Source organism: Lissotriton vulgaris, chromosome 3_1 (assembly GCF_964263255.1).
Source record: "Lissotriton vulgaris chromosome 3_1, aLisVul1.2, whole genome shotgun sequence".
Lineage (NCBI taxonomy): Eukaryota > Metazoa > Chordata > Amphibia > Caudata > Salamandridae > Lissotriton > Lissotriton vulgaris.
This window is the reverse complement of record NC_141689.1, coordinates 1062523785-1062547324: the sequence shown is the minus strand read 5'-3', so window position 1 is coordinate 1062547324 and position 23540 is coordinate 1062523785. Positions and strand designations below refer to the sequence as shown.

At 46.7% G+C, this 23540-nt stretch overlaps 1 protein-coding gene across 5 annotated transcripts in view; it reads right to left on the bottom strand.

Moving 5' to 3' along the window:
- Nucleotides 1–23540, bottom strand: part of ACO1 (aconitase 1) — a 533052-nt gene that overhangs the window by 20870 nt on the left and 488642 nt on the right. For all 5 annotated transcript variants that reach the window (XM_086961481.1, XM_086961482.1, XM_086961478.1 and 2 more), the window contains 2 exons: nucleotides 22109–22256; nucleotides 708–830 (listed from right to left, as the gene is read on the bottom strand). In XM_086961481.1, coding sequence (XP_086817607.1) covers nucleotides 708–830; nucleotides 22109–22256 — 271 coding nt within the window. The remainder of the gene's footprint in view (nucleotides 1–707; nucleotides 831–22108; nucleotides 22257–23540) is intronic.

The following is a 23540-nucleotide window of genomic DNA, read 5'->3' as shown; positions in this document are numbered from 1 at the left end:
ACCTGTTGAAATGTGAACATCTGACCATGAGGTCAAAGACAGAACCCTGAAGTAGATCTATTAGTGCTACCAGATCCATCTGGGTTTTACATGCTTATCTAGACAATCAAATTTCACAATGCCACTCAGAACCCTGTGAATAAACTACTAATATAGAACACGTAAACTACAATGGTGAAATTAAAATGATGCTGTGTTGCCCACAACCCTAGGGATTAATATGGCCCTACTGTGCTAGGGAACCCCAGGGTCAAGGACCACATAGCACCATTTTGAAACCAATGGCCCTGGCGGGATTATTTGCGACTGCCCTTAATTTAATAAAAAACAGGCTGAAGCCGATGTTACAGGCAACACTATAAACTGAACATCTTACTATTTATTTGAACAGATATTACATAAAACAAAAATAGAGAAAAATAAACCTTTGCAGTTTTAGGCTTATGACTGACTCAGTAAGAAATTCTGAAATCGCAATTCCGGTCTAAAAGAATGCATATAATCTTAGCAATCAAAACAAGATCCGAGACAAAGAGAAGCTTTATTCCTAGACATAGAAAATCATATTTTAAATTTACATCCAAGTTTAGAGGCACTGATCTCCTTGAAGTTGTGAAATGTGCAAACGTCTCACAATTCACCATGGTAACGTCCAAAGTAACATTACTATAACTTGCAGAGAAAACTAGCTGTACATTTAAACTTACCAGGAGAAAAGGTCCTTTTGCGGCCCAGTCTCGGGAACTGCCAGAACCATATTCCTTGCCTGCCAGGATGATCAAAGGAAGGCCTGCTTGCTGGTATCGCTCAGCTGCGTCAAAAATGGGAATCTGCAAAGAGGACAGAGCAGTGAAAATGTCAATAGAGCATGGTGCACTGCATAGTGAATACAAATATAACTAGTTGTATAGAGTAGAATGAGCAAGAGTAGGGACTGTGCACATTCTCAATAGCCTTGAAACACAAATATAAAGGACAACAGTAAACAAGAAAGATGCTTATCACAGCAATACACCCACAGCACAAATCAGGACATTAAAGATACACAAGTCCAAATAGTGTGTGCAGATGTCTACATAAAAATAAATGTAGTAGATAAATTATGTATTTTAACAAACAGAGGGGAATGCCTGCTGTGGTGTCAAACCACAATTCTCACTTCCCTAGTAAAATAAAGAACAGTAAAATCCTTAGAAAATTAAGAAAGCAAAGTTATTTATTAATCCTAGTTTTCCTCTATGGAAATCGTCTGTAAATTCAAAGAATGGCCAGTCCCTTCCATGCCCGGGATTTCAAAGCACTTTTACAAAATATAAAATCTTGCTTCCATTTTAAAGGAAGAAAGTAGATAAAATAACAGGAGGTAAATTAAGCTAGATTGGGACCAGTTTTGTGAAACTTCAAATGCAACAATGTTCCTTTAAAGGCAGCAATACCAACAGTGCTCTACAATGGCCTTCACTGGTTATTGGTCTCAGATCATTTTATGGGGTAACTGAACCTTGAACTCTAACAGGAAATGACATTAACACGGTCAATTCATGACGTAGAACGAGGTTTACATGCAACCACTCCTCCAAAATGATGGTATCTTAAGTGACACCTTTTGAATAGAATAGCAGGATAATCTCCAAAAGGGTGGGAGGGTTAATTACTCAAGAATGAAATAGTATACATACAGATGTCCTAGGAGAAGCCTGAATTCGATAGTGGCACAACTGTCAAATTATAGAGGCACACGCAAGAATGTCTATTGGAGCTAAAATGGTAAGCATCTTTTTCACACCCTCTGCCCCCAACACCTCTAGACCCTCTTAACTTTTACCTGTACAGAAGTGTATAAACATCCACGTACTGTACTTAGCTGACTGCGCCAAGCAACTGACAGATTTGATGCAGATCCATCCATGGTTGTCAAACGTTATAATAAATATAAAAAAATAAAAACAGTCTTTACACTGGAAAGCAGTCCTACACACAAGACTACTCCCACTGTATATAAATATATATTGTTTTCTACATATTGATATCCATTTCTCGGCCTCCGCTTGACGGATCACCTCGAAACGTTTCAGGAGGAGCAGAAGGGGATTTTTTTTTCCTGTTCGTTTAAGGAAGATTCGTCAAACGGAGACAAAGTTATTAGAAACAAAGACCCAACTATAATACTTGTATATCGACATATGAATATTAACTATCTAATCCATTTACATACACACTCAAATAGTATGCATGCAGACTGAAAGATTAATATGATATTTACTGCCATTAGGAGTGGGGAGTGGACGCAATTCATCAGAGACAGTTCTGCACAATAACTAAGCTTTGTGACGATGACATCAGTTTTCTTCTCAATTCTGCAGTGGAGTCTGAGACAATCATTATTTACTCATTTTAAGCTGTACTGAAGTAATAAGTTGGAACTTGACTTCCAGTAAAATTCAGCTTATTGGTAGGCTTGCCTCAATTGTTTTTTTTTTGTAGGTACCGGTAAATGAAAATCGTAAATTTTGAGGTGTGTTACTACCACTGCCAAGAACTTAGTAAAGGTTTGCAGAGATTACCAGATGCCGAACGGCAGAAATGTGTACTTCCAAGTACTAGCACGCCTCAGCATGGCTTGTAAAATGTGCTATCTTTTGTTGGTACTGGGTTGTGAACGTATGCACTTTGAAAACATAGCTGCCAAGTTTTCAGACTGGTTAGGTGTGACATCTCCATTTTTCTAGCGTGCTGGCATATGTGTGCCATTTTACTACGAGTATATTAAAGCAGTAATAGCCATGCTATGAAATCAATTTCACAATTTTAACCCCTTCCGTGCAATGCAAGGCTCTAGAATTAGCTGCAATGTGTATAATGTGCTTATCTCTCTGCTGCCAGACACATATTATGTCTTACATTGATTTGCAAGGAGTTAGCTTCTGTCTTGTAACTACATCGCAGCATGGCAAGTGAGTTGTTGGACAGATCAGCTGCAGGCTCCTAGCCAAATAAGGCCCATTCCCCATCGTGAAGCAGAACACGTTTAGTTATTACTGGCCTTTGTACACGACATCAATTGCATTCTGGGATCTGTAGTTGCCTTTCTCATCAGCTGTTGGCTACAAAGCCAGACTGGTGAAAACGTCTTGCAGACCAGCAGCCATTGACGCAAGGCGCTCAATGAGGGGGGGTTTTCATGATCTTAGAAGTATGTTAATTACAGAGTTAGCCCGAAGGTACAACAAAAGGAGATCAAGTTGAAGATGAGGGTAAAAACACCGACACCTACTTTTGGATTTTTTGGAGGAATAGAACAAAAGTAAAACACCTGCTTTCAATGTGTGTTTGGGGGGGGGAGGAGGGGGGTATTTCTCAACAATTGTGCAGTTGCTACTGATGTAGCAAGGTTTCACACGTAAAGTGACTTGCTCGTACTCAACCCTCTCGAAATAATATGAATGTACTAACTAACATGTTTTGTCTTATTAATATTGCATTACACGACATTTTAGGCATCTAGGAGAAGCTTGCAAATGTGCTTTTACTAACTATAATTCGCTTGCACTAAAATGGCTGCTGCTGCTACGCTGGATTTTCTGCTGCGCATGCGTCTGTCATGCCCACGTGATATGCTTGGTGGGAAAACTTCTGCTTCTGCGCAATAGAACTAAGATGGCCGTTATGTGTCCTAACGTGAAAGAAGCTTGCATCGCTGCTTTGCTAAGCTGTTTGTTTTGCTTAATATCGAATGCAATAGTATAAAATAAATTAATGGGAGTAGAGTAGAAATAAGTGGTATACAGTGCATTCATTTATTCTGTGACTCTTAAACTGTTTCTTTACTTTTTTTACATTTCATGAATAAACGGGCCTAAATGCCTTGCTGAACTCCATCTTTGGAGAAACTGCGTCTGCGGGACAAGTCTTGAAGTTACAGAAGCTGTAGCCTGGAATCATGGCCAAGACGGACATGGAAGGCGGAGAAGAGTGAACTCCTTGCCTTGCCAGAGGAAGCTGAATTGATTAAATTGTTTTAAAGGATCATTGATACATTTCACTACTGGGCGGAATAAAAGAACAAGGGTAAATAAAGTTATGGGAGGGAACGTCATGAATACATGATTGACAAGTTGCTTCAAGAAAAATATGGTGTGATGGCTACTCCTCGTTCTTGTCCAATAAAATTGTGGGATTCACACATTTGCAACATTTGGGGGTGGTACACTGACCTGAAAAATAGTATAACTAGGGTAGGCTTAGCTAGTTAGTTAGGCTGACCTGTCACTGACCCAACGTACTCAATAGGTGATCGGGAGCAGAGTTGCTGGCGGGGCACTCTGTCAGAAGATTCGATAACCCAATCGGGGTTATGGGAAGGAGATCGATGACCCAATCTGGGTTCGACTGTTATCTGCAGAGAGGGTTTACAACGCTGCGTTTTGACCTTTAACTGTGGTGCGAGTCTTAGCCTGTGGTGGTCCTGTCCTGATTCAATTTGGTCCGTATCCTGTCTTGGTTCTGATTCTGGCTTGCACCTGTTCTTACCTGCTGGCACCTGTACTTGGGATTCTTTTCTTTGACACAGTTCGTGACCCGAGTTGGTTATCATACCGAAATAGGCAACCATAAAGTGTGGGTTCGTCATTGTACTGTTTTCCCTTTCTCTTACCCACCTTTTGCTTAAATGCTTAACAACATTTTCTCTCCAATTCGTTTTGTAATGTTTATCTTTTAAAATTTGTATTATTCTGAAGAATATGAAGTTAATTTGAGTTCATGTTTATAAACCTCTAAAATTTTACTTAGATAAAGATTTAAAACCTTTTCAGAGTTTGTGGTTATTCATGAAATGCTAAATGTTCTTGTTTGCTACCTATTTTCGCTCTAACTCCCTTGATCCTTTAGGACTATAGGTAAGGGTGACTTGGATTGGTAAGACAAATGGTATAAAATCCAAATGGTAAAAAACCCCAATTGATTGAGTGTAGGTTTACCTGTTTAATGCATACATAGACATATGGGCTCAGGTGAGTATGTTGAGCAGGTGAGCCTACGCTCTATCAGTTGCTACCATAGACAGTTGTGTGGCATGTTTTGGGGACTTTTATAAGCAGACTTTGTTACATAGGCACGGCTTGTACCTTGCACACACAACAGTCTCTAGTAATCCTAACGCTGGCCTTTTTCACACACCTCAACAGCTGGCAAAGTAAAGACTTTATGTTGTTGTCCATTATATTGCTTATGTTAAACAGATTCTTTTAGGAGGACTTTCGAAATGAATATCTTGAGTTTGTTCGGCGCCCTAATAACGTGACATGTACTCATCAATTTTGCCTGTGATGTAAAGATTTCATATTTATAATTTTTGGCAACTTGTTTTTAAAATAATCCACATCTTGGGTAAAAGTTTCTATATTTAGGCTCTCCTCCTTAGCTTGGCATAGTACGTTTGAGGCAACGGTCATTCTAAGGAGTTTTTGCATCATCGGTGCAATGTTTTAGAATGTCTGAAGTGCACTACCGCAGCTACGGTCTGAAGCCCTGAAGAAGCATGACCATTATTTATTAGACAGCACACTAGTGATGACCGGCATAGAAGGCCCACTGCGATAGGCAGGGCCACGGGTTCTTCATGGTTAGGGCCAGTCTCTGACTGCGTGAGGTGCATGCACTATTGTTCTCTGCTATTCTGCAGTCCCCACAATCCCTCGGTTAACTAGCAGACTGTAGAGAGCCGTACTGATACTAGAAAAACAAATAATAAATGCTGTCAGGGCAGAGTGTGCCACGTCACAATGGAAGGGCCTTCGGACGGGCCCAGGAATGCCGGGCCCATCACCATCTATAGTTGACTCTTACTTGATACTGTGGCGGCCTGGCCTAGGAAACATTTGCGCTGCTGAGAAGCCATGGTTCTGAATCCACTCCGGAACTTGAAGAAGAGGTTTGTGAGTGAGAGAACGTGGGTCCGTTGCTCACTTCACCATTGGATTCAAGCTTGTCTGGCTGATGAGGGATGATGCCCCGAAACAGGTCCCAGTATGCTTGATTCTGGTCCTGGGAGGACCTGGCCTGGCAGTTAGGGCTGGACTATTCCCATGAGGAGCAGGCTCAAGACTGCTTTGCATACAGCTGGGTCCAAATTGGGGTGGCATAGTGAGCAAAATAACAATGGAATACACCCATATCTCTTGACTCGGGGTGAGAGGTTGAAAAGTTTCATCACTCCGTCCATTATCTATTTGTGTTTGCGAGTGAGAGAACTCACCAACACTCTGCCAAGGGTGTCCCGTTGAATGGACTCCTAATGGATCCTAGATTGGTGTCCGTCTGGTGGGAAGATCCAACTAGCAAGCTGCAGAGTGTAAACGTGGGTACAGTCTCACGGTTATCAAATGAGAGCAGCAGGAAACTAAGAGGTCACAATCCGAATACATTCATGTTGGACAATCACAGTGAGGAGTCCACGTGTTTGGTAACCATCTATGATAGCCTCAGCCAGCAGGCTTAACAGAAAGATATTCAATTCCGTAGACCAGTTGCACAAGTTACTTCCCTTCGGTAACAATATATCTGTAAGAAACAATAGCTCGTGTTAGCTTCCTTACCTTAGAATATCCCCAGGCGTCAGACTGGATCCGGAAAGTTTTGCTTAGCAGTACCCCTGCGCGTCGGTAGGCGTCGTCTGCGGCTCCGCGTCCGTCGTCGTGGTCACCAGGATGACGGAGTACTTAGACGCCGCCCTTGCGCGCTGACGTCCGTTCTTGTACATAGCTTTCCGGGCCAGGAACGCAGAGCCATGACAGAGACCGACACTGGTGCCATAAAACTAGGGCCCTCAAAGGGAAATACCGTAACCCTAGATATCGGTCCGCAGAACGGGGAGGATGGGTGGGGCGGTAAGGAATCTAACACTAACTACTGTTTCTTACAGATACATCGTTACCGAAGGGAAGTAACTTGTGCATCTGAAAGAAACAGGTTAGTGTTAGATTCCTTACCTTAGAATAGATACCCCAGCAATACCAACCCCGGTGGTGGGTCTGCGGACCAAGATCACACCAGAAAGTCCTGGAGAACGGAACGGCTGAAAAAGCCATCTCTCCGGTCTTGACTGTCCGGGCAGTAGTGTCTAGCAAACTTGTGCAGCGAGGCCCAGGTAGCTGCCCGACACATGTCCTGGAAGGGGACTCCCCAACCCAGGGCAGTAGTAGCAGCCGTTACCCTAGTGGAATGGACCCTCAGCCCAACAGGAGGCTCCTTTCTAGCGAAGGAGTAGCAGACCTTGATGCATAACACGACCCATCGAGAGATGGTCTGTTTGTGCACTGCCCGTCCCTTCTTCGCGCCCACGTAACCAACAAAGAGCTGGTCGTCCACCCGGAACTGGCGTGTGCGATCAAGGTAGAAGAAGAGCGCACGTTTTGGGTTCAGACGGAGGAGCCTCTCTTCCTCTGTGGAAGGATGTGGAGGCGGAAAGAAGGTGGGCAAGGTGATGGACGGCCCGATGTGAAAGGCTGTAACCACCTTGGGCAGGAAAGAAGGACGTGTTTTTAACACAACTTTGTCCGGATGGACGGAAAGGAAAGGAGGCTTAGAAGAAAGAGCCTGGAGCTCACTCACTCTCCTGGCAGAGATGATGGCAACCAGAAATGCAGTTTAAAAAGTCAGAAGACGATGAGGACAATTGTGAAGTGGCTCGAAAGGAGCGCACATCAGATAAGTTATAACAAGGTTCAAGTCCCACTGAGGCATCACCAAAGGAACAGGAGGAAACATGTGCGTGATGCCTTTCAAGAATCTATTTACAACAGGGAACTTGAAAAGAGAAGGCTGATCAGGAAGCCTCAAGAAGGCAGAAATGGCAGAGAGGTAGCCCTTAAGAGTGCCCAGAGCAGAGCCCAGCTGGGCGAGAGAAAGCAGGAAGAGGAGAACCTCAGAAAGGGGGGCAGAGAGAGGATCCACAGCCTTTGCTGTGCACCATGCCATAAATGTATTCCACCTGAAGGCGTATACCATTTTTGTGGAGGGACGCCTGGCTGCCAGAATCACATCACATACTTCAGGAGGCAAGTCAAATGGCCTCAACTGCCGCCGCTCAATCTCCACGCATGGAGGTGGAGGCTGGACAGGTTCGGGTGGAGGACTGTCCCCTGCTGCTGCGACAGAAGGTCCTCCTGAAGAGGCAGACGAATCGGGGGATCGACTGACATGCTGAGTAGCTCAGGATACCAGTATCTTCGTGCCCAGTCCGGAGCCACAAGGATGACCTGGGCCCGGTCTCGCCTAATCTTCAGCACTCTGGGCAGAAGTGGAATAGGCGGAAATGCGTACAACAGACCGCAGCTCCACTCGTGACTAAAAGCGTTTCCGAGCGAGTGCCGCCTTGGAAATTCCAACGCGCAGAACTGATGACATTGCGCGTTCTCTTCGATGGTGAATAGATCTAATCAAGGCTCTCCCCACTGCTGAAAGAGACCTTGTGCCACGTCAGAGTTCAGACGCCATTTGTGATCCATCATGCACCGGCGGCCGAGTTCGCCCGCCCTGGCGTTCAGGGAACCTGCCAGGTGTTGAACCACCAGGGTGACGCCCTGGTGTTCCAGCCATGTCCAGAGGCGCAGAGCCTCCTGAAAAAGCGTCCTCAACCCCACCCCGCCCTGTTTGTTGCCGTACGACATGGCGGTGGTATTGTCCGTGAACACCTGCACTACACTTCCCCGGACAGAGGGAAGGAATGCTTTCAGTGCAAGCCGAATCGCCCGCAGCTCCAGAAGGTTGATGTGGAGCCGGGACTCCGCCGGAGACCAGAGGCCTCTGATCTCCCTCTCTCTCATGTGGCCTCCCCATCCCAGGAGGGACGCATCTGTCACTACTAAGTGCTCCGGTTGGGGAAGGGAGAGAGATCTGTCACTGACCCAATCGCGGTTCGTGAGCCACCACTGCAACTGTTCTGCAGTGCCCTCCGAGATCCGGAAGTAATCGGACAGGTTGCTCTGATGCTGTGCCCACTAAAACTTCAGGTCAACACTGCACAGCCCGTATCCGCCACCGGGCGTGATGCACCAGAAGGATGCAGGAGGCCGTGAGCCCCAGGAGCCGCAGCGTCAACCTGACCGAGACCTGGGATAAAGGCTGAAAGATCGGAATCAGAGCCTGAATATCCCGAACCCGCTGTTCGGGAGGATAACCCTAAAACTGCGCTGAGTCAAGAACTGCTCCGATGAAGAGGAGCTTTTGAGATGGGCACAGGTATGACTTTGGCACGTTGATGGAGAACCCCAGCGAGTGCAGGAGGTCGGCCGTAGTCTGGAGGTGGGAGACTACTGTTTGGGGCAAGCCCGCCTTCAACAACCAATCGTCGAGATAGGGGAAGACTGAAACCCCTAATCTGCGCAGATGAGCTGCGACCACCGCCATCACTTTCGTGAACACCCGTGGGGCGCTGGTAAGGCCGAAAGGGAGCATGGTAAACTGAAAATGCTCGTGGCCTACCGTGAACTGCAGGTAACGCCAGTGGGCCGGCAGGACGGGGATGTGGAAATACACGTCCTGCAAGTCCAACGCTACCATCCAGTCTATAGGGTCCAGGGCAGCTAGGACCTGAGCCAAAGTCAGCATCTTGAACTTCTCCTTCCGGAGGATGCCGTTGACGCTCCTTAGATCCAAGATGGGGCGTAGGCCCCCTTTGACCTTCTTGGGTACCAGAAAGTAGTGGGAATAGCACCCACGTCCGACTTCCGGCCCAGGTACGCGCTCGACGGCCCCCTTGGCCAAGAGGGCCGTAACTTCCTCCTGCAGAAGTTGAAAGTGATCCCCCGACATGCGGTGGTACTGCGGTGGCATGGCTGGTGGGGTCGCCTTAAAGGGGAGGGAGTAGCCCCTTCGGACGATTTGCAGCACCCACCTGTCCGATGTGATGGAGCGCCAGTGGAGGAGGTGGTGCCGAACCCTGCCCCCCCCCAATGGCGTTGAATGGGACTGAAAACTCGGAGGATTTTGAGGCAGATGCTGCGGGGGCGGGTGTGGACTGACCTTGCCGGTGTTCCCCTGCACCACCACCGCGGTTACCACGTCCATGTTGAGGTTGGTTCTGCGGCCTGTGGCTATCTGGACGTGTGGGTGCGACCCTTCCTTGGCCACGAAAGGGACGAAAGGCGGAAGTCTGCTGGAGTTGGCAGAGGCCCAAGGATTTGGCCGTAGCCCTGGAGTCCTTAAAACATTCCAGCATGTTGTCCGCCTTGTCGCCAAAGAAGCGACAGCCATCAAAGGGCATGTCCATAAGGGATGCTTGGACATCGCCCGAAAAGTTGGCGGACATCAGCCAGGCGTGGCGGTGAACCGCCACAGCCGTAGCAATCACCCTGCCTAGCGAGTCCATGGTATCCAGTCCACACCGAATGGAATATCGGTGCTGCATCCCTTCCCTCCGCGAGGGCTTGGGTTCGCTTTGCCTGGACCTCCGCCGGGCACTACGCCAGCACTTCCGCAACAGTATCCCACAAAGAGTGGGAATAACGGCCCAAAAGGCAGGCGGTGTTGACAGACCGCAAATCCAAACTCAATGAGTTGAACAGCTTCTTACCGAACTGGTCGTACGTTTTGGATTACCGACCCGGAGGGGCGGTCGGGAATGCGGTCTGGGAAGTTGAGGCCTGGATCACTAGGCTCTCAGGGGTGGAGTGAACGGACAGGAAACTGGGGTCGCCCGGAGGTGGGCGGTGGCGTCGGGCCACGTTCCGATCTACAGGGAGGCCTGTAGAGGGCTTGGACCAGGTGCCCAACAGAATGTCAGTGAGGGCCTCGTTGAACTGCAGGAGAGGCTCCGAGGAGCTTTCCTGCGGTTTGAGTACCTCACTGAGGAGGTTAGTCCTCACAGCCGCGACTGGGAGCTCAAGAGCCAAGGCCTTGGCTACCCTAGTCAACACCACGCTATAAGCAGCCCCCTCCTCCGTAGCCACGGTCGGAGGGGAGACAAAACCAGTGTCGGGCGAAGTGTTCAAACCACTGGCCTCCCCCAGTTCGTCTGCCAAGTCATTGCTCAACTGGCACTGCAGTGCCAGAGGGTCCTCCGACCCCTCCCAATCCCCTTCGTCATCCATCTCCTGTAGGTCAGGAAGAAATGATGGAGTCGGATTGTCGGTGAAGGGCTCACCAATCGGTGTCGAAGACTGTGCCGGTCCGACGCCGGATCCGAACCGGGGTGGGGATCGGGGACGACGCCGCCCGAGGACTGCGCCGGGGGCGACACCCTTGGTGACGACGCCGGCGGAGGGGTCGCAAGGTCGTCCGGCGTAGTCACGGATTCAGGCCTGGATCCCGAGGAATCCTGCGGCGTTGGGACCGAAGTCGCCGACAGCGCCGGGACCGAAGCACCCGTCGGCGCTGGGGCAGAAGCAGCCGCCGGCCCGCGTGGGCTCCCAGATGGGTCCGGGGGCCCGAAGGCACCTCGGCGGGACCAGACAGAGGGAAGAGCAAACTCATGGCCGTGAGGAAGGCGCTGATCTCCTTCGGCGTCGCGTTTAGCCCAGGGACCGGCGGGTGTTGAGCTGTACGCGGTGCCTGCGGCTCCGGCGGCGCCTTGTGAGCGGTGTCGCCCGAACCCCCGGCCTCGTCGCGCGAGCTGCTTTGACTCCTTGTGCCTCGACTTACCTGAGGACTTGGAGCCAGACGAGTGGTGTTGACTCGCGGAGCTGTGATGACTGTGGCCCCGTGACCGGTCCCTTGACCTCCTCCTGGACCGGGACCTCGAGCGGCGCGGGCCGACTGCCGGGTCTCAAGGCGCTTACGGGACCGCTCCCGCATAGCCTTCGACGTCAAGGCCCAGCAGTCGGGGCACGACTTATCATCATGGTTGGCCCTTAGGCAATACAGGCACCAACGGTGGGGGTCGGTAACCGACATCAGTCGGCTACAGTCGTCGCAGGGTTTGAACCCGGGCATCTCCATTGGCACCGGAGTCGAGATCGACTCGAAAAGATCCAAAACAGATCGAAAAACATTAGTCAAAAAGTGACTAGGAGTACTGCTCTTCCCGGATCTGCGCTTGCTGGTGCGGAAAAAAGAACGGACGTCAGCGCGCGAGGGCGTCGTCTAAGTACTCAGACGACGGCATCCCGGGGACCACAACGACAGACGCAGAGCCGCAGACAACGCCTACCGACGCGCAGGGGTACTGCTGCGTAAAACTTTCCGGATCCAATCTGACGCCTGGGGATATTCTAAGGTAAGGAATCTATCACTAATCTGTTTCTTTCAGATTGGAAAATTAGAAGGCACGCACAGCCAGAGGCACAGTAAGGTTGTGCATGTTGCTAGATCTAATATAATCGGTATGGCCAAAAAGGTGAGCCCTTCTCACCAGGACCATATGCTTCCGGTCAGAGCATACTGTGTCTTGGTCGGCCTGCTCCCTCCAATCACCACTGTGCTGGCTCCATGTCCTTTTGAGATGCCTGTACTTCCAGCCATGTTGTACTCGTTGCTGGAGGTTCCCAAGCGCCCCCATCGCCTTCTCTTAAGCGCCATTGCTCTGGCTTCAGGTGCCGCTACGGGAGAGGGATGGTTTGCCCCTTCCACGATCCCCCTTGTTCATCAACCAACCGGCCTTCCCCACAGGTGCCAGCTGCATCCCGGTCGGAGCATCCTGTACCCTGCTGGGCTCGTTCTGAGAAGCCTGTCTCTCTTGCCCAGTTTCCTTCGTGGTTTCTGTAGCTCCTCTGGGCTGGGAGTGATAGTTTGGTGCGACGGGTGCTCTCCTCTCGCGATCATTGTTGCCACTCAAAGTTTCCTTAGTAGGATGAGGTTGTCCCCCCTAGTGCCGAGCCTCTGTCCTAGGCTGCTGATGCACACCAGATTCTCTGCCTGTTAGTTGTGATCTTCGGTGGGTGGTGGTTGTTCTGCTCCTGTTACTTTCTTGGGAGGACTCCCTGTGATGGCCTCAACCAAGTTTGTGGTCAGCATACCAATGGATAAGGATCATGACCTCTTCGGGGAGCTCCCTGCCCTTACAGCCCTGTGGGGCCCCTGCAGATTGGTCCCTTTAAACCATGCTGACCAATCAGCGGTCAGAATTATACCAGGCTTAGTGCCTTCCCGCTCACATGTTCTGCCCCCTGGGTGGGTTTGTTGCGGGCCCCACAGCGGTCGGCTGCGCCTTCCCAGCCAGCTAATCACTCTAGAAGCTCTAATGAAGTGCAGAGAAATCCACCAAATGCATTATTCTAACACATGATAAATGGCACTTGGCAGGGCTGAGGAAGGTGGAATTAGTAGTGTGTGGGCAAGTGTGAGGGCAAGTGTGAGGGGGGTTCAGGGGGGGGGGGGGGGGGAGAGAGTGTAGTTGGGGGGGAAAATCCGAGTTTGCAGTTTCCACACTTTGTAGGAAATTGGGGAGAGTTTACTACATTGTGGGGAAAATCGAAGGTAGGCATGTGTGTCGCCCCCTAGAAAAATTCCCAGTTTTAGCCATGTTAATGCAGAGAAAGCTTTCTTTCGTGAAGTAGAGCATATAGTCCAAGCACAATGTGATGCTAGTGGAATTATTTGGTTGTTTTCTAGCTGGATGTGAAGAAGCATGTTTTTCTAGTATGTCTGGATGCTAACCTGACCAGAGTGGTCGTGCAAGGGACAGACGCAGATAAGAAATAGTAGGGAAGTGATGCAATGATCCTTGTGGAATGCCAATGGACACATGAATAACTCAGCTGACCCGATGTTGATTTACTGGCTACAGTTGGGGATAAATAATAGGATCCATGGCAAACAAAGGCTGTCAAGTTATGCCTGTTCAGTGTTCCAGCCAGCCTTTCCAGCAAAAGTGTATGGTTACAAGTGTTCTAAAAGTTTAAGTTGCATTTACATAGTGCTTACTACACCTGTTGAGTCGTCAAAGTACCCAGTCCCTTAGTTATTGGAATTAATTTGCATGCTCATTCCATGCATTCAAGCCAGTTTCTTTGTGTGGCATTATTGACAGAGATGTGCTAATTAAAGGGAGCTATGTGAGAAGCATTTCCTTGCTGGAATTAATAAAATAGTTATGGTTTCCAAAAAGAGCTTAAGCTGGATAGGCATATGATTTAGAGTAACTCGTTTACATAAGAGGCAGGCAGAAAGGTAACAGTAGTTCACTTACAAAAATATTGGAGATCGAAGTAGGTAAAACGTTAGATAGAATGTAAAATAATGCAGGATTTTAAGGACTATAGCAGGGGAGACTAAAACCAACGGGGGCATTACCAGAGGACCTTGCCTAAGCCCTGTAAGCCCGGACACCACGCTCACCTGCCTGCTCTCCCCCTCCGCCGCACCAGCAACCGCGGCCGCCGAGAGGGGGGAGCACCAGACAAACAGGGACTACATCCCCCAGGAATCCTTGCTGGGACTCGGGGGACGCCGCCTGCAGCATTACTTTGCCGCGCCCGGATGCGCATGAAGCCGCGACGCTCCTGCAGAGGAGCGGGAGACTAAAACCAACGGGGGCATTACCAGAGGACCTTGCCTAAGCCCTGTAAGCCCGGACACCACGCTCACCTGCCTGCTCTCCCCCTCCGCCGCACCAGCAACCGCGGCCGCCGAGAGGGGGGAGCACCAGACAAACAGGGACTACATCCCCCAGGAACCCTTGCTGGGACTCGGGGGACGCCGCCTGCAGCATTACTTTGCCGCGCCCGGATGCGCATGAAGCCGCGACGCTCCTGCAGAGGAGCGGGAGACTAAAACCAACGGGGGCATTACCAGAGGACCTTGCCTAAGCCCTGTAAGCCCGGACACTGCGCTCACCTGCCTGCTCTCCCCCGCCGCCGCACCAGCAACCGCGGCCGCCGAGAGGGGGGAGCACCAGACAAACAGGGACTACATCCCCCAGGATCCCTTGCTGGGACTCGGGGGACGCCGCCTGCAGCGTTACTTTGCCGCGCCCGGAGGCGCATAAAGCCGCAACGCTTCTCCCGCGTCGCGGGACGCGCGCTGGCGACGCCGGTCGGAGCCCGGGCAGAGGGCGGGCTGTCTGTGGCCGTCCGGGGACGACGAGGGACGGGACGCCCCCCCCCCCCCTTTGATCTGCATCACGAAAATGGATAAGCTCAAACTGCAAACATCCACTAATGGGGGTACAGTTAAAGCCAAAGTTTCACGAAAAGCTACTGCCTCAGCTAGCATTATGACATATCTTACAACTGCAGTGGGCAAATTGAACCAAGAAATCGCTGATAAAGAACGTGAACTGGGTTTGGATCCAATAATTTTGGATAGCCAACTATCCCCCACAGTAAACAGACTTCCTATCCCCTTGGAACCAGTAATACTCATTGAAAAAATAATCGATATTGGGCAACAAGATATAGCTAATACTTTGGGACAAGAGGGTCAAGAGAACAGTAATCAAGACATTCAACAATCCATACATAACTGTACTCAGGAGACTGAACCCTAGGCTATCAAGCGCACCAAACAGATACTTCATAAACCGAAAGCTCAAGGCTCACTTTTTCGCAAAAAACCCCGTAATCCATTGAGTGCCTTTGAATCCTCAATTAAGGACATGGTGGAGAAAGTGCTTGTGGACAAACTTGAAGGGGTACTTATACAAATCTCCACTGACATTATAGATACACTCAAGGAATGCGTAACTGAAATATTGGGGAAATGTGAAAGGATTAATGTTTATATATCGTCAATTGAGAAAGAACCCCGGGGACCTGCAACAAAAATAGCATCACGGTCACCTAACCAACATAAGCAACCCCAATCCCCTATTGAGCAGGGGAATATTGTACAATCAGGCCCTTTGATCCCAACTGTACCGCCACAAGATCCCAAGGGTTGTGTAAATAGGCATAAGGATAGTAGCACAACATCTAGGTCACAGTTGACAAGCAAAACCTGTCTTCCCCAGACTAAGCCTATGGCATCCCTTTTAGCCACCGGTTCACCTTCCCCCGGAAGTTACACCTTTTGTTGCTGTTCTGGTGAGTGTACCTGTATTAAAACCGGGTGAATTTGAGTCAAACGGTACACTGTTAGACAATATCAAGACTTGGTGTGACGCGAATTGTACAGGCCCAAATAACATTTCAGAATGCATCCAGACGGGTAGATGGGTTGACTGGGTGGGGTTCACAGACAAGAAATTTGCTGGTGATTGTATGATTGTTAATTTTAATAGACCCCATGAGGCTTCGCGTTTATTCTGGGATGCTACAGAGGTAAAAGAAGACAGGATCAGAGCGGTACCCTTAGGTTTCTTCTATCCATGACCTGTACCACATAAGTTGCTACCAGGTAGGGTTACTCGCAATGCTATTCCCAGCCATACCCCCTGTCCTAGCTCCTGGGCCACGCAAATAACAGGCATGTTACCAAAAACCTGTGATAATCATGGAAGCGAAGTAAGGAGTAGTCTGGTGCTAACTAATAGGTTTTCTGCCCTGTCAAATTTAGAGGAAAACGATTGACTGACTCCTTGTGGTACTACTCTAAACCAGTAACAACCCATTTTCCCCACTAGAGATGAAAAGGGTAATATTGTCAAAATGATGAGCTGGAACATCGCAGGCCTACGCGCTAAAAGGGGTGATACAAGATGGCTGGATTTGTTAAAAGAATATGATGTGGTGGCCCTACAGGAAACGTGGGATAGGGATTGTGATTTTTGGTTAGATGGATATACATCTTATTTTTTAGCTGCCCAGACATCGAGCTCAGGTCGAAATAAAGGAGGGTTGCTGTTTTTAATATCAGTTAATGTGAGGGGTACTGTAAAAGTATTAAACACACCATCCCAAAACTACCTAGTTTCGGAAGTTGCAATGCCTAACCATTCTAAATGTGTTTATATTAACTTTCATAATGCCATACAAAGCACAGCTGTAAATGAAAACATTAACTTCTTGACCGAGTTTGTGTGTAATTATAAAGAGGGTCAAACCACTTTTGTATATTTTACCCTGATGGGGGATTTTAACATACATTTATGTCAACAGAACTGCCAGTTAAGAGATACTGTAAATATAGATATGCTGCCACTTTCACACTTTGAACATTCTATAAAGGGGTTTGCCCTAGAAAAACTTCTTCTAGAGAATGAATTATTTGAACCAGAGTTCTTAGATATTAATGAGAGGGTCCCAACTTACAGTGCTAGGGACAGCAATACTATTATTGATTATATATTTATCTCTCCGGGCATGCTACATAATGTTATTTTTTATAATGCTATTCATACTACATTCAGCGATCATAATCCTGTTGTGTTAGAAGTAGAAAACAACAACCTGTTTTTATTTAATAAAGAAGCTAAAGCAGAAAAAGTATAATTTGGATATTCTAAGGAGAAAAAATGAAATAAAAAGGACATGCTTGGGATGACTTGCATGAGAAGGCTACTCTGAGGGATAGCGCTAAATTCTGGACTATTGTTAATACCCCCTTGTTTAATGGGAAAGAAAATGCGCCACTAGAGGTAAATATCCCCGAACAGGACTGGTTGGATCATTTTCAAAAAATCTATGGCAGTAATCTCGAGCTAGGCCCCATAGATCCAATTGTGATTGACACGCAGGACACTCCACCTAGATTTTCTATAAAGGAGGTACAGAAGGCAATTGAGGACACAGCGGGCCAGAAGGCCCCTGGCTGGCCCAGGTGGCGTACCTGCTGACATGTTCAAAGCAAACTCGGGCATGTGGTCAGTTGTCCTCACTAATGCCTTTAATGTAGTTAGCATAGATAAGACAAGAGCCCCAACAACCTGGTCACAATCCATTATAATCCCCATATTTAAGAAGGGTCAAAGGGGGGACCCAAGATGCTATAGGCCCATATCTTTGCTAGATTCTTCTTTTAAAATCCTAGGTAAGGTTATCCTAGAAAGAATCTCAGCCTGGGCCACTAATAAAGATATTCTGTGTGAGGCTCAGTATGGCTTTCGATCTGGCAGAGGCACAGAAGATCAATGCCTAAATTTACATCTTACTCTGAGCAAATATACAGTAGCATCAAAGGGGATGATGTACCTGGCATTCATGGACTTGTCCACAGCCTTTGACCTAGTTAATAGGTCAAAGCTGTGGACAATACTCCTTGAAAGGGGACTGGACCGAGCACTTGTGAATTTTTTGCCGCAACTTCATAGTGATCTGAGGGCGACTATTCGCATGTCTCAAGAGGGAAACTGTACCGCATTTTTTAAATCTGGAAGGGGGGTGCGCCAAGGGTGCATCTTGGCCCCAATGCTTTTCTTCCTATATAATAATTCACTAGGAAAGTCCCTGGAAGCGGCCTCTTGATGCCGGTCCTATTATATGCCGATGATACGGTATTGTTGTCGAGAACCCCAAATGGCTTACAACATCTACTTAATGCCTTTGGGGCTTTCATGCAAGACCTGGATCTAGTAGTAAATATAGAGAAATCGCATGTAATGGCAGTGGGCAAATGCAAGAACAGCATTCAAACCCTCTCCTGTAATGGCTCTGTGCTCTCCAAAGTCAAAGTTTTCACCTACCTAGGAGTGGTGTTTGATGAGAAAGGGACGTGGGCACCACAAATTTCGAGCAAAGCAGCAGCAGTAAAGAGATCGGCGGCCGCTATCCTGGGTTTCGCAAAACGACGGTGGCAAACCGGCCGAGGCTATATTGTCCATCTATAGAGCCAAAACCCTGGCCATTGCCAGGTACGGGGCCTCGATATGGGGTTTTAAAAACATGACTCGTATACAAAGAGAGGAGAATATATTCTTGCGATCCCTTATGGGCCTTCCCCAATCTACTCCTGCTTTTGCAATCCATATGGAATTGGGGATGGGGTATATTGAAGACATGCTGTCCTTGGCCCCACTTTTGTCCTGGATTAAAACATGGCTTAATCCCGATTTAACTCTAAATCATAAGATCATTGAGGATTGTATGGGGCGGGACAATGTGGCTGCGATCGGGTGGCTAACACACATTAAAACAACATCAGGATATTTGGGCCACCCTGATCTATATACAAAACCTGAAGGTCTAATAAGAGAAGACATTAGATGGGTTAAGACCCACTTTATAAAGAAAAGGGAAGCAGAAAGAGAGTCAAGCGAAATAATGAAGCCAACTGTAAGGTCTCAGTACATGATGATTGCATCGTTATCTATTCAACCATACCCGACGATAGTTAATAAACCATATCATGGGTGGCTCCTTACAAAATTTCGCTTTAATCAAGCTCACTTTCTGCTGGGTGAATATGATAAGTGGTGTAAGCCTAACGAGAATGCTCCCTGCAAATGTGATGATTTCTCTGACCAGGACTTATTGCATTTTGTGTTCTTTTGTCCCTTCTTTAAGAGTGGCAGGGAGAAGTTTATCAAGCCAATACTGAAAGATCAAGAGTTTATGCAAGTTAAACCGGCTTTATTATTCCTGCAGCTTATGGAATCACCACTAGTAATGTATGGGGTAGCAAATTTCCTGACAATGTCAATTCGGTTCAGGCAAAATAGACTTCGGCCATCTCTGCCCTATATTATGGGAATTGACGATTGACCGAGTTATTTCTAGGCTACTAGCCCTGTAACACCTGACCTTTGTCAAAAACTATTTTATGAATCTCGCAAGGTTTGCACACTTCCCCTGGTTGTAATATGAATGTAACATGATTGTAAATAGAACTGTAAATAGAACTGTAGTAAATCCAATGTATAAATTTTGTAATATTTCGAAAGTTTTACACAATCCGCAGTGGTCCCAAAAATCATGTAATTGTAAATATTTTTCTTGTATAGTTACCTTGATCACCGTCAAAGATGTGTATATATTGAATTCTTGTTTTTAATAATTTTTTATAATCAATTTTTTTTTAAAAAAAACCTTGTGTTTGTTATGATCAAAAGTGAATGTATAGCATACTTTTATGATTTTAAAATAATCGAATAAAGTGCATTTGACTCTGACTCTGAGGTGGAGAATTTTTGCATGCAGTTTGCCGATGTAAATCTGTAGAAAGAAACACTTAAATTCTCCTCCTAAGAAATGTAGCTTACACAATCTTTCTAAAGCACTTAAGAGGTGACACAGATCCTTCCAACAGTGGAAAGGAACCCCAGTGCTTGTTGAGATCCCTTTATGTCAAGCAGTGTGGCAAATAAACACATACCATTACCTGTAATTATGAGACACCCCAGAGACTCTTTATATACTTACTACAGCAGTATATGTAATACTGTAAAGAACATTTGCAGCTTATGCAAATCATATGCACCATACAAACCTATACATATAATATGAAACATGTTATGCAAACACCCACCACCGTAAACATATAAAAAGGCAATAGATAAACACATTGCAGCAATCATTAGTATATTTAGGTCATACTTGTGACACATTGAATGCCTGTCTTTGAGGGTACTGCCCACTGCATCCACCTGAAAAGCATACCCACAGAACAGACACCTTGTCCAGCAGAATGGATGTGTCCGAGGTCACCTTCCAGCATCCATCCTGCCTTGTAGTGTTGCAGACCACAGCAGAACATTAAGGCTGTGTTTTTTATCTTCATCCAGATTCAGTGTCTCATGAGAGTCACAGTACAAACTGATGGCCAAAGAGCCAATGATTTAGTCAAGTTCAGATTGTGTTTGCTGGGCAGGTATTGAAAGGTGAGAAACATTGTGACCAATGTTTTAGGTCCAGGCACAGCTCTAGGGGCTAATCGCTTGAACTTTCTGGACCATTATTCCAATGAGTTGGCATGAATCTGATCTTCATGTTTTAGGAGTCTCACCTACAAGTGCTTGAAACCACGAGTGCAATTCCTGTAAAACCCCACCCAAGAGAACAGACCCCAAAAACCTTGAAACCAATCTGCTCTCCGTCAAAAAAACTACAGCAGGAGCTATTTTGACGGCATCTCAGAATTCAATTCTGAAGGTAATGACACAATAGAGATCTTGCATCAAACGAACTTCTGCCTTCCACTCACCTAACGATAGGTACTGCAAGCTCACTATGTCTACTATTCAAAGCAAACACGTACCGGCATTCAGCAGCATGATCAACATTAGCAACTAGGCATAGAAAATAATTATAGAGTAGTACAATTATATTACAATTATAAAAATACTAATTTCTCAATTTAGGTCACTAGGGAGTTGACGTACATGTTTGTTGTTGCACTGTGTCAGCATGTAACTATAAAACTGATCACACATAAAAACAAGAAATGACAAAGCAAATTGGTCGTACCTTTAATAAGCATGACCGACTACCTTATAATGATTTTTGTCATACTATACAAAATTCATGTCAAAATAGCTACCATGGTCTGTTTATGCATGCCCTTGCACCAAAACCAAATTGTAATTATTGTTTGATATAATGTATTCTTAATTTACTGTCCCAAGATGACAGACAGGCATTTTCGAATGGTAAATTATGAAATAAGGTTTGTTCAAGATGCTTTGCAAATGAGCAAAAGTGAGCAGCCCAGAAGCACTGTGCAGCTGAGCCCTAGGAAAAGGAATTCAAAAATAAATCTATATAAAGCAGGGGTGGGAGATAAATGGAGGAGGGTGCGGTGCTGATGGCCATAAACGAGCAGTCTGGTAGAAGTGGATGTAAAGAAGCTATGTTCCATCGAATCAGGAGCATCAAACAGAGATGGCCAAGAAAGCCATACAATAATGAGTAGCTAAATGAAAGCCCGCTCTCTATTGTAGACAATAGTTCTTCGACAACAATTTCTTTTGATGGGTGAAACCTACAAAATAACCATGTAGATATATACAGCAACAAACCATCATTTTTCATAGTAAAATAACTACAGTAAGTTCTAGTTACCTTGCACTCATTTATGTGGTGGGATATATTTATGGTGCGCAATTCTATAACATTTGGGAACGAACGCTAGAGGTTCTTGGCCTACTTACTGCATGTTGAATAATTTCAGTAATGTTAGTCGCAGGTCAATAAAAAAGTCATCATATGACAGGAGGCAGTAAAAAATTAACACCGACAGCATACACAATAAGCATAAGCTGTTGTGTACGAAAAAAAAACAAAAGTAGAACTGCTGTACTGTTTTGGTATTCTTAGCGGCATAACAGAAGGCAAAGTAGGCATTAGTGCCGTTTACTTACTGTTTCCTTTGAAGGGAAGTGTATTGTTTGTGGTGCCTGTTTATTAAGAAATTTGTTAAACAGACGAATGTTGGCAAAAGTTCCTCTAGCCATGACAGCATCATTTCCTCTCCGGGACCCATAGGAGTTAAATTCTCTGGGAGTTAAACTAAAAAGAAAACATTTTTGCAAGATAAATGGTTGGTAAAGAAAGGTCAGCATACACATGAGTAATTGACAGATTAATTAAGAATTTGAAGCACAGCTCTCTGTTCACAAAGCATTATTCAAAGTATTGACTACCTGGCAAGATGTCTTGGAAGGAAAGGTTACTTAACTGTTATCCTAAATTTTCCTCTAGGAGAATTTTCATTAATAGTTTGAGCTGTAAAATTCCTCACAGCCACTGGGAATTCCAGAGCACTTTTCACAAAAATATTTACAGCAGATGTAGGAAAGTGCCCCTTTTTGCATTATTACCGCCTTTTTGCCAGATTCCTGATGCTAACTTGACTGAGCATGTGGTGAGACCCTGCTAACAAGGCCCCAGCACCTGTGTTCTTTCCCAAAACTGTAACTTTGTTTCAACAATTTGCCCACCGCCGGGACACAAGCAAGCCCCTTGTAAAGGTACCCCTGGTACCAAGGGCTTTGTGACGAGAAAGGGCCTCTGAGGGCTGCAGCATGTATTATGCCACCCTCCGAGACCCCTTCATCTTAACACCCACGCATTGCTGGCTAGTTGTTTTTGTGCAGACCAAACTGAAGAGTCGACCTGGCACACATTCCGGTGCGCTGTGCCCACCAACACTGCCTATGGCATGGGTAAGTCATCCCTATGGCAGGTCTTACAGCCCTAAGACAGGGTACAACATACCACAAGTGAGGGCATAGCTGCATGAGCAATGTGCCCCTACAGTGTATGTGCCATTCACAGAAATTGTACGTGCAATGAAGCAATTTTGAGTACATGGGCTGGGAGTATCTCATTACGAACTCCAAAGCTCCATGATGGCTTTACTCAAAACTGGCAAGTTTGGTACTTATCATAATAAACCTGCAGTGTTGGATTCATTATAAAATGCACTCAGAGGGCATCTTAGAGATGCCCCATGAAAAATAACCAACTTCTAGTGTATTGGCTGACTGGTCCCGCCTGCCAGCACCAGACCAGTTTCTGACCTCATGGGGTTAGAGCCTTTGTGCTCTCGGAGATCAGAAACAAAGCCAGCTCTGGGCGGAGGTGGTTCACATCTCTCCCGGGCAGGAAGAGCAACACTTGGCAGTGAACTTCGAAGGCTCTCACCTTGTGATGGGTTGATTTGGGCAGCTGCAACCGGTGGAAATGCCCGACCCACTGTCTAAGCCCCACTTTTGGTGGCAGGACAGGCAAGAAAATTAGTAAGCAGAGTAGAAGTATTCACCTTAGCCTGGCACACCCCTAGGGTCTCCA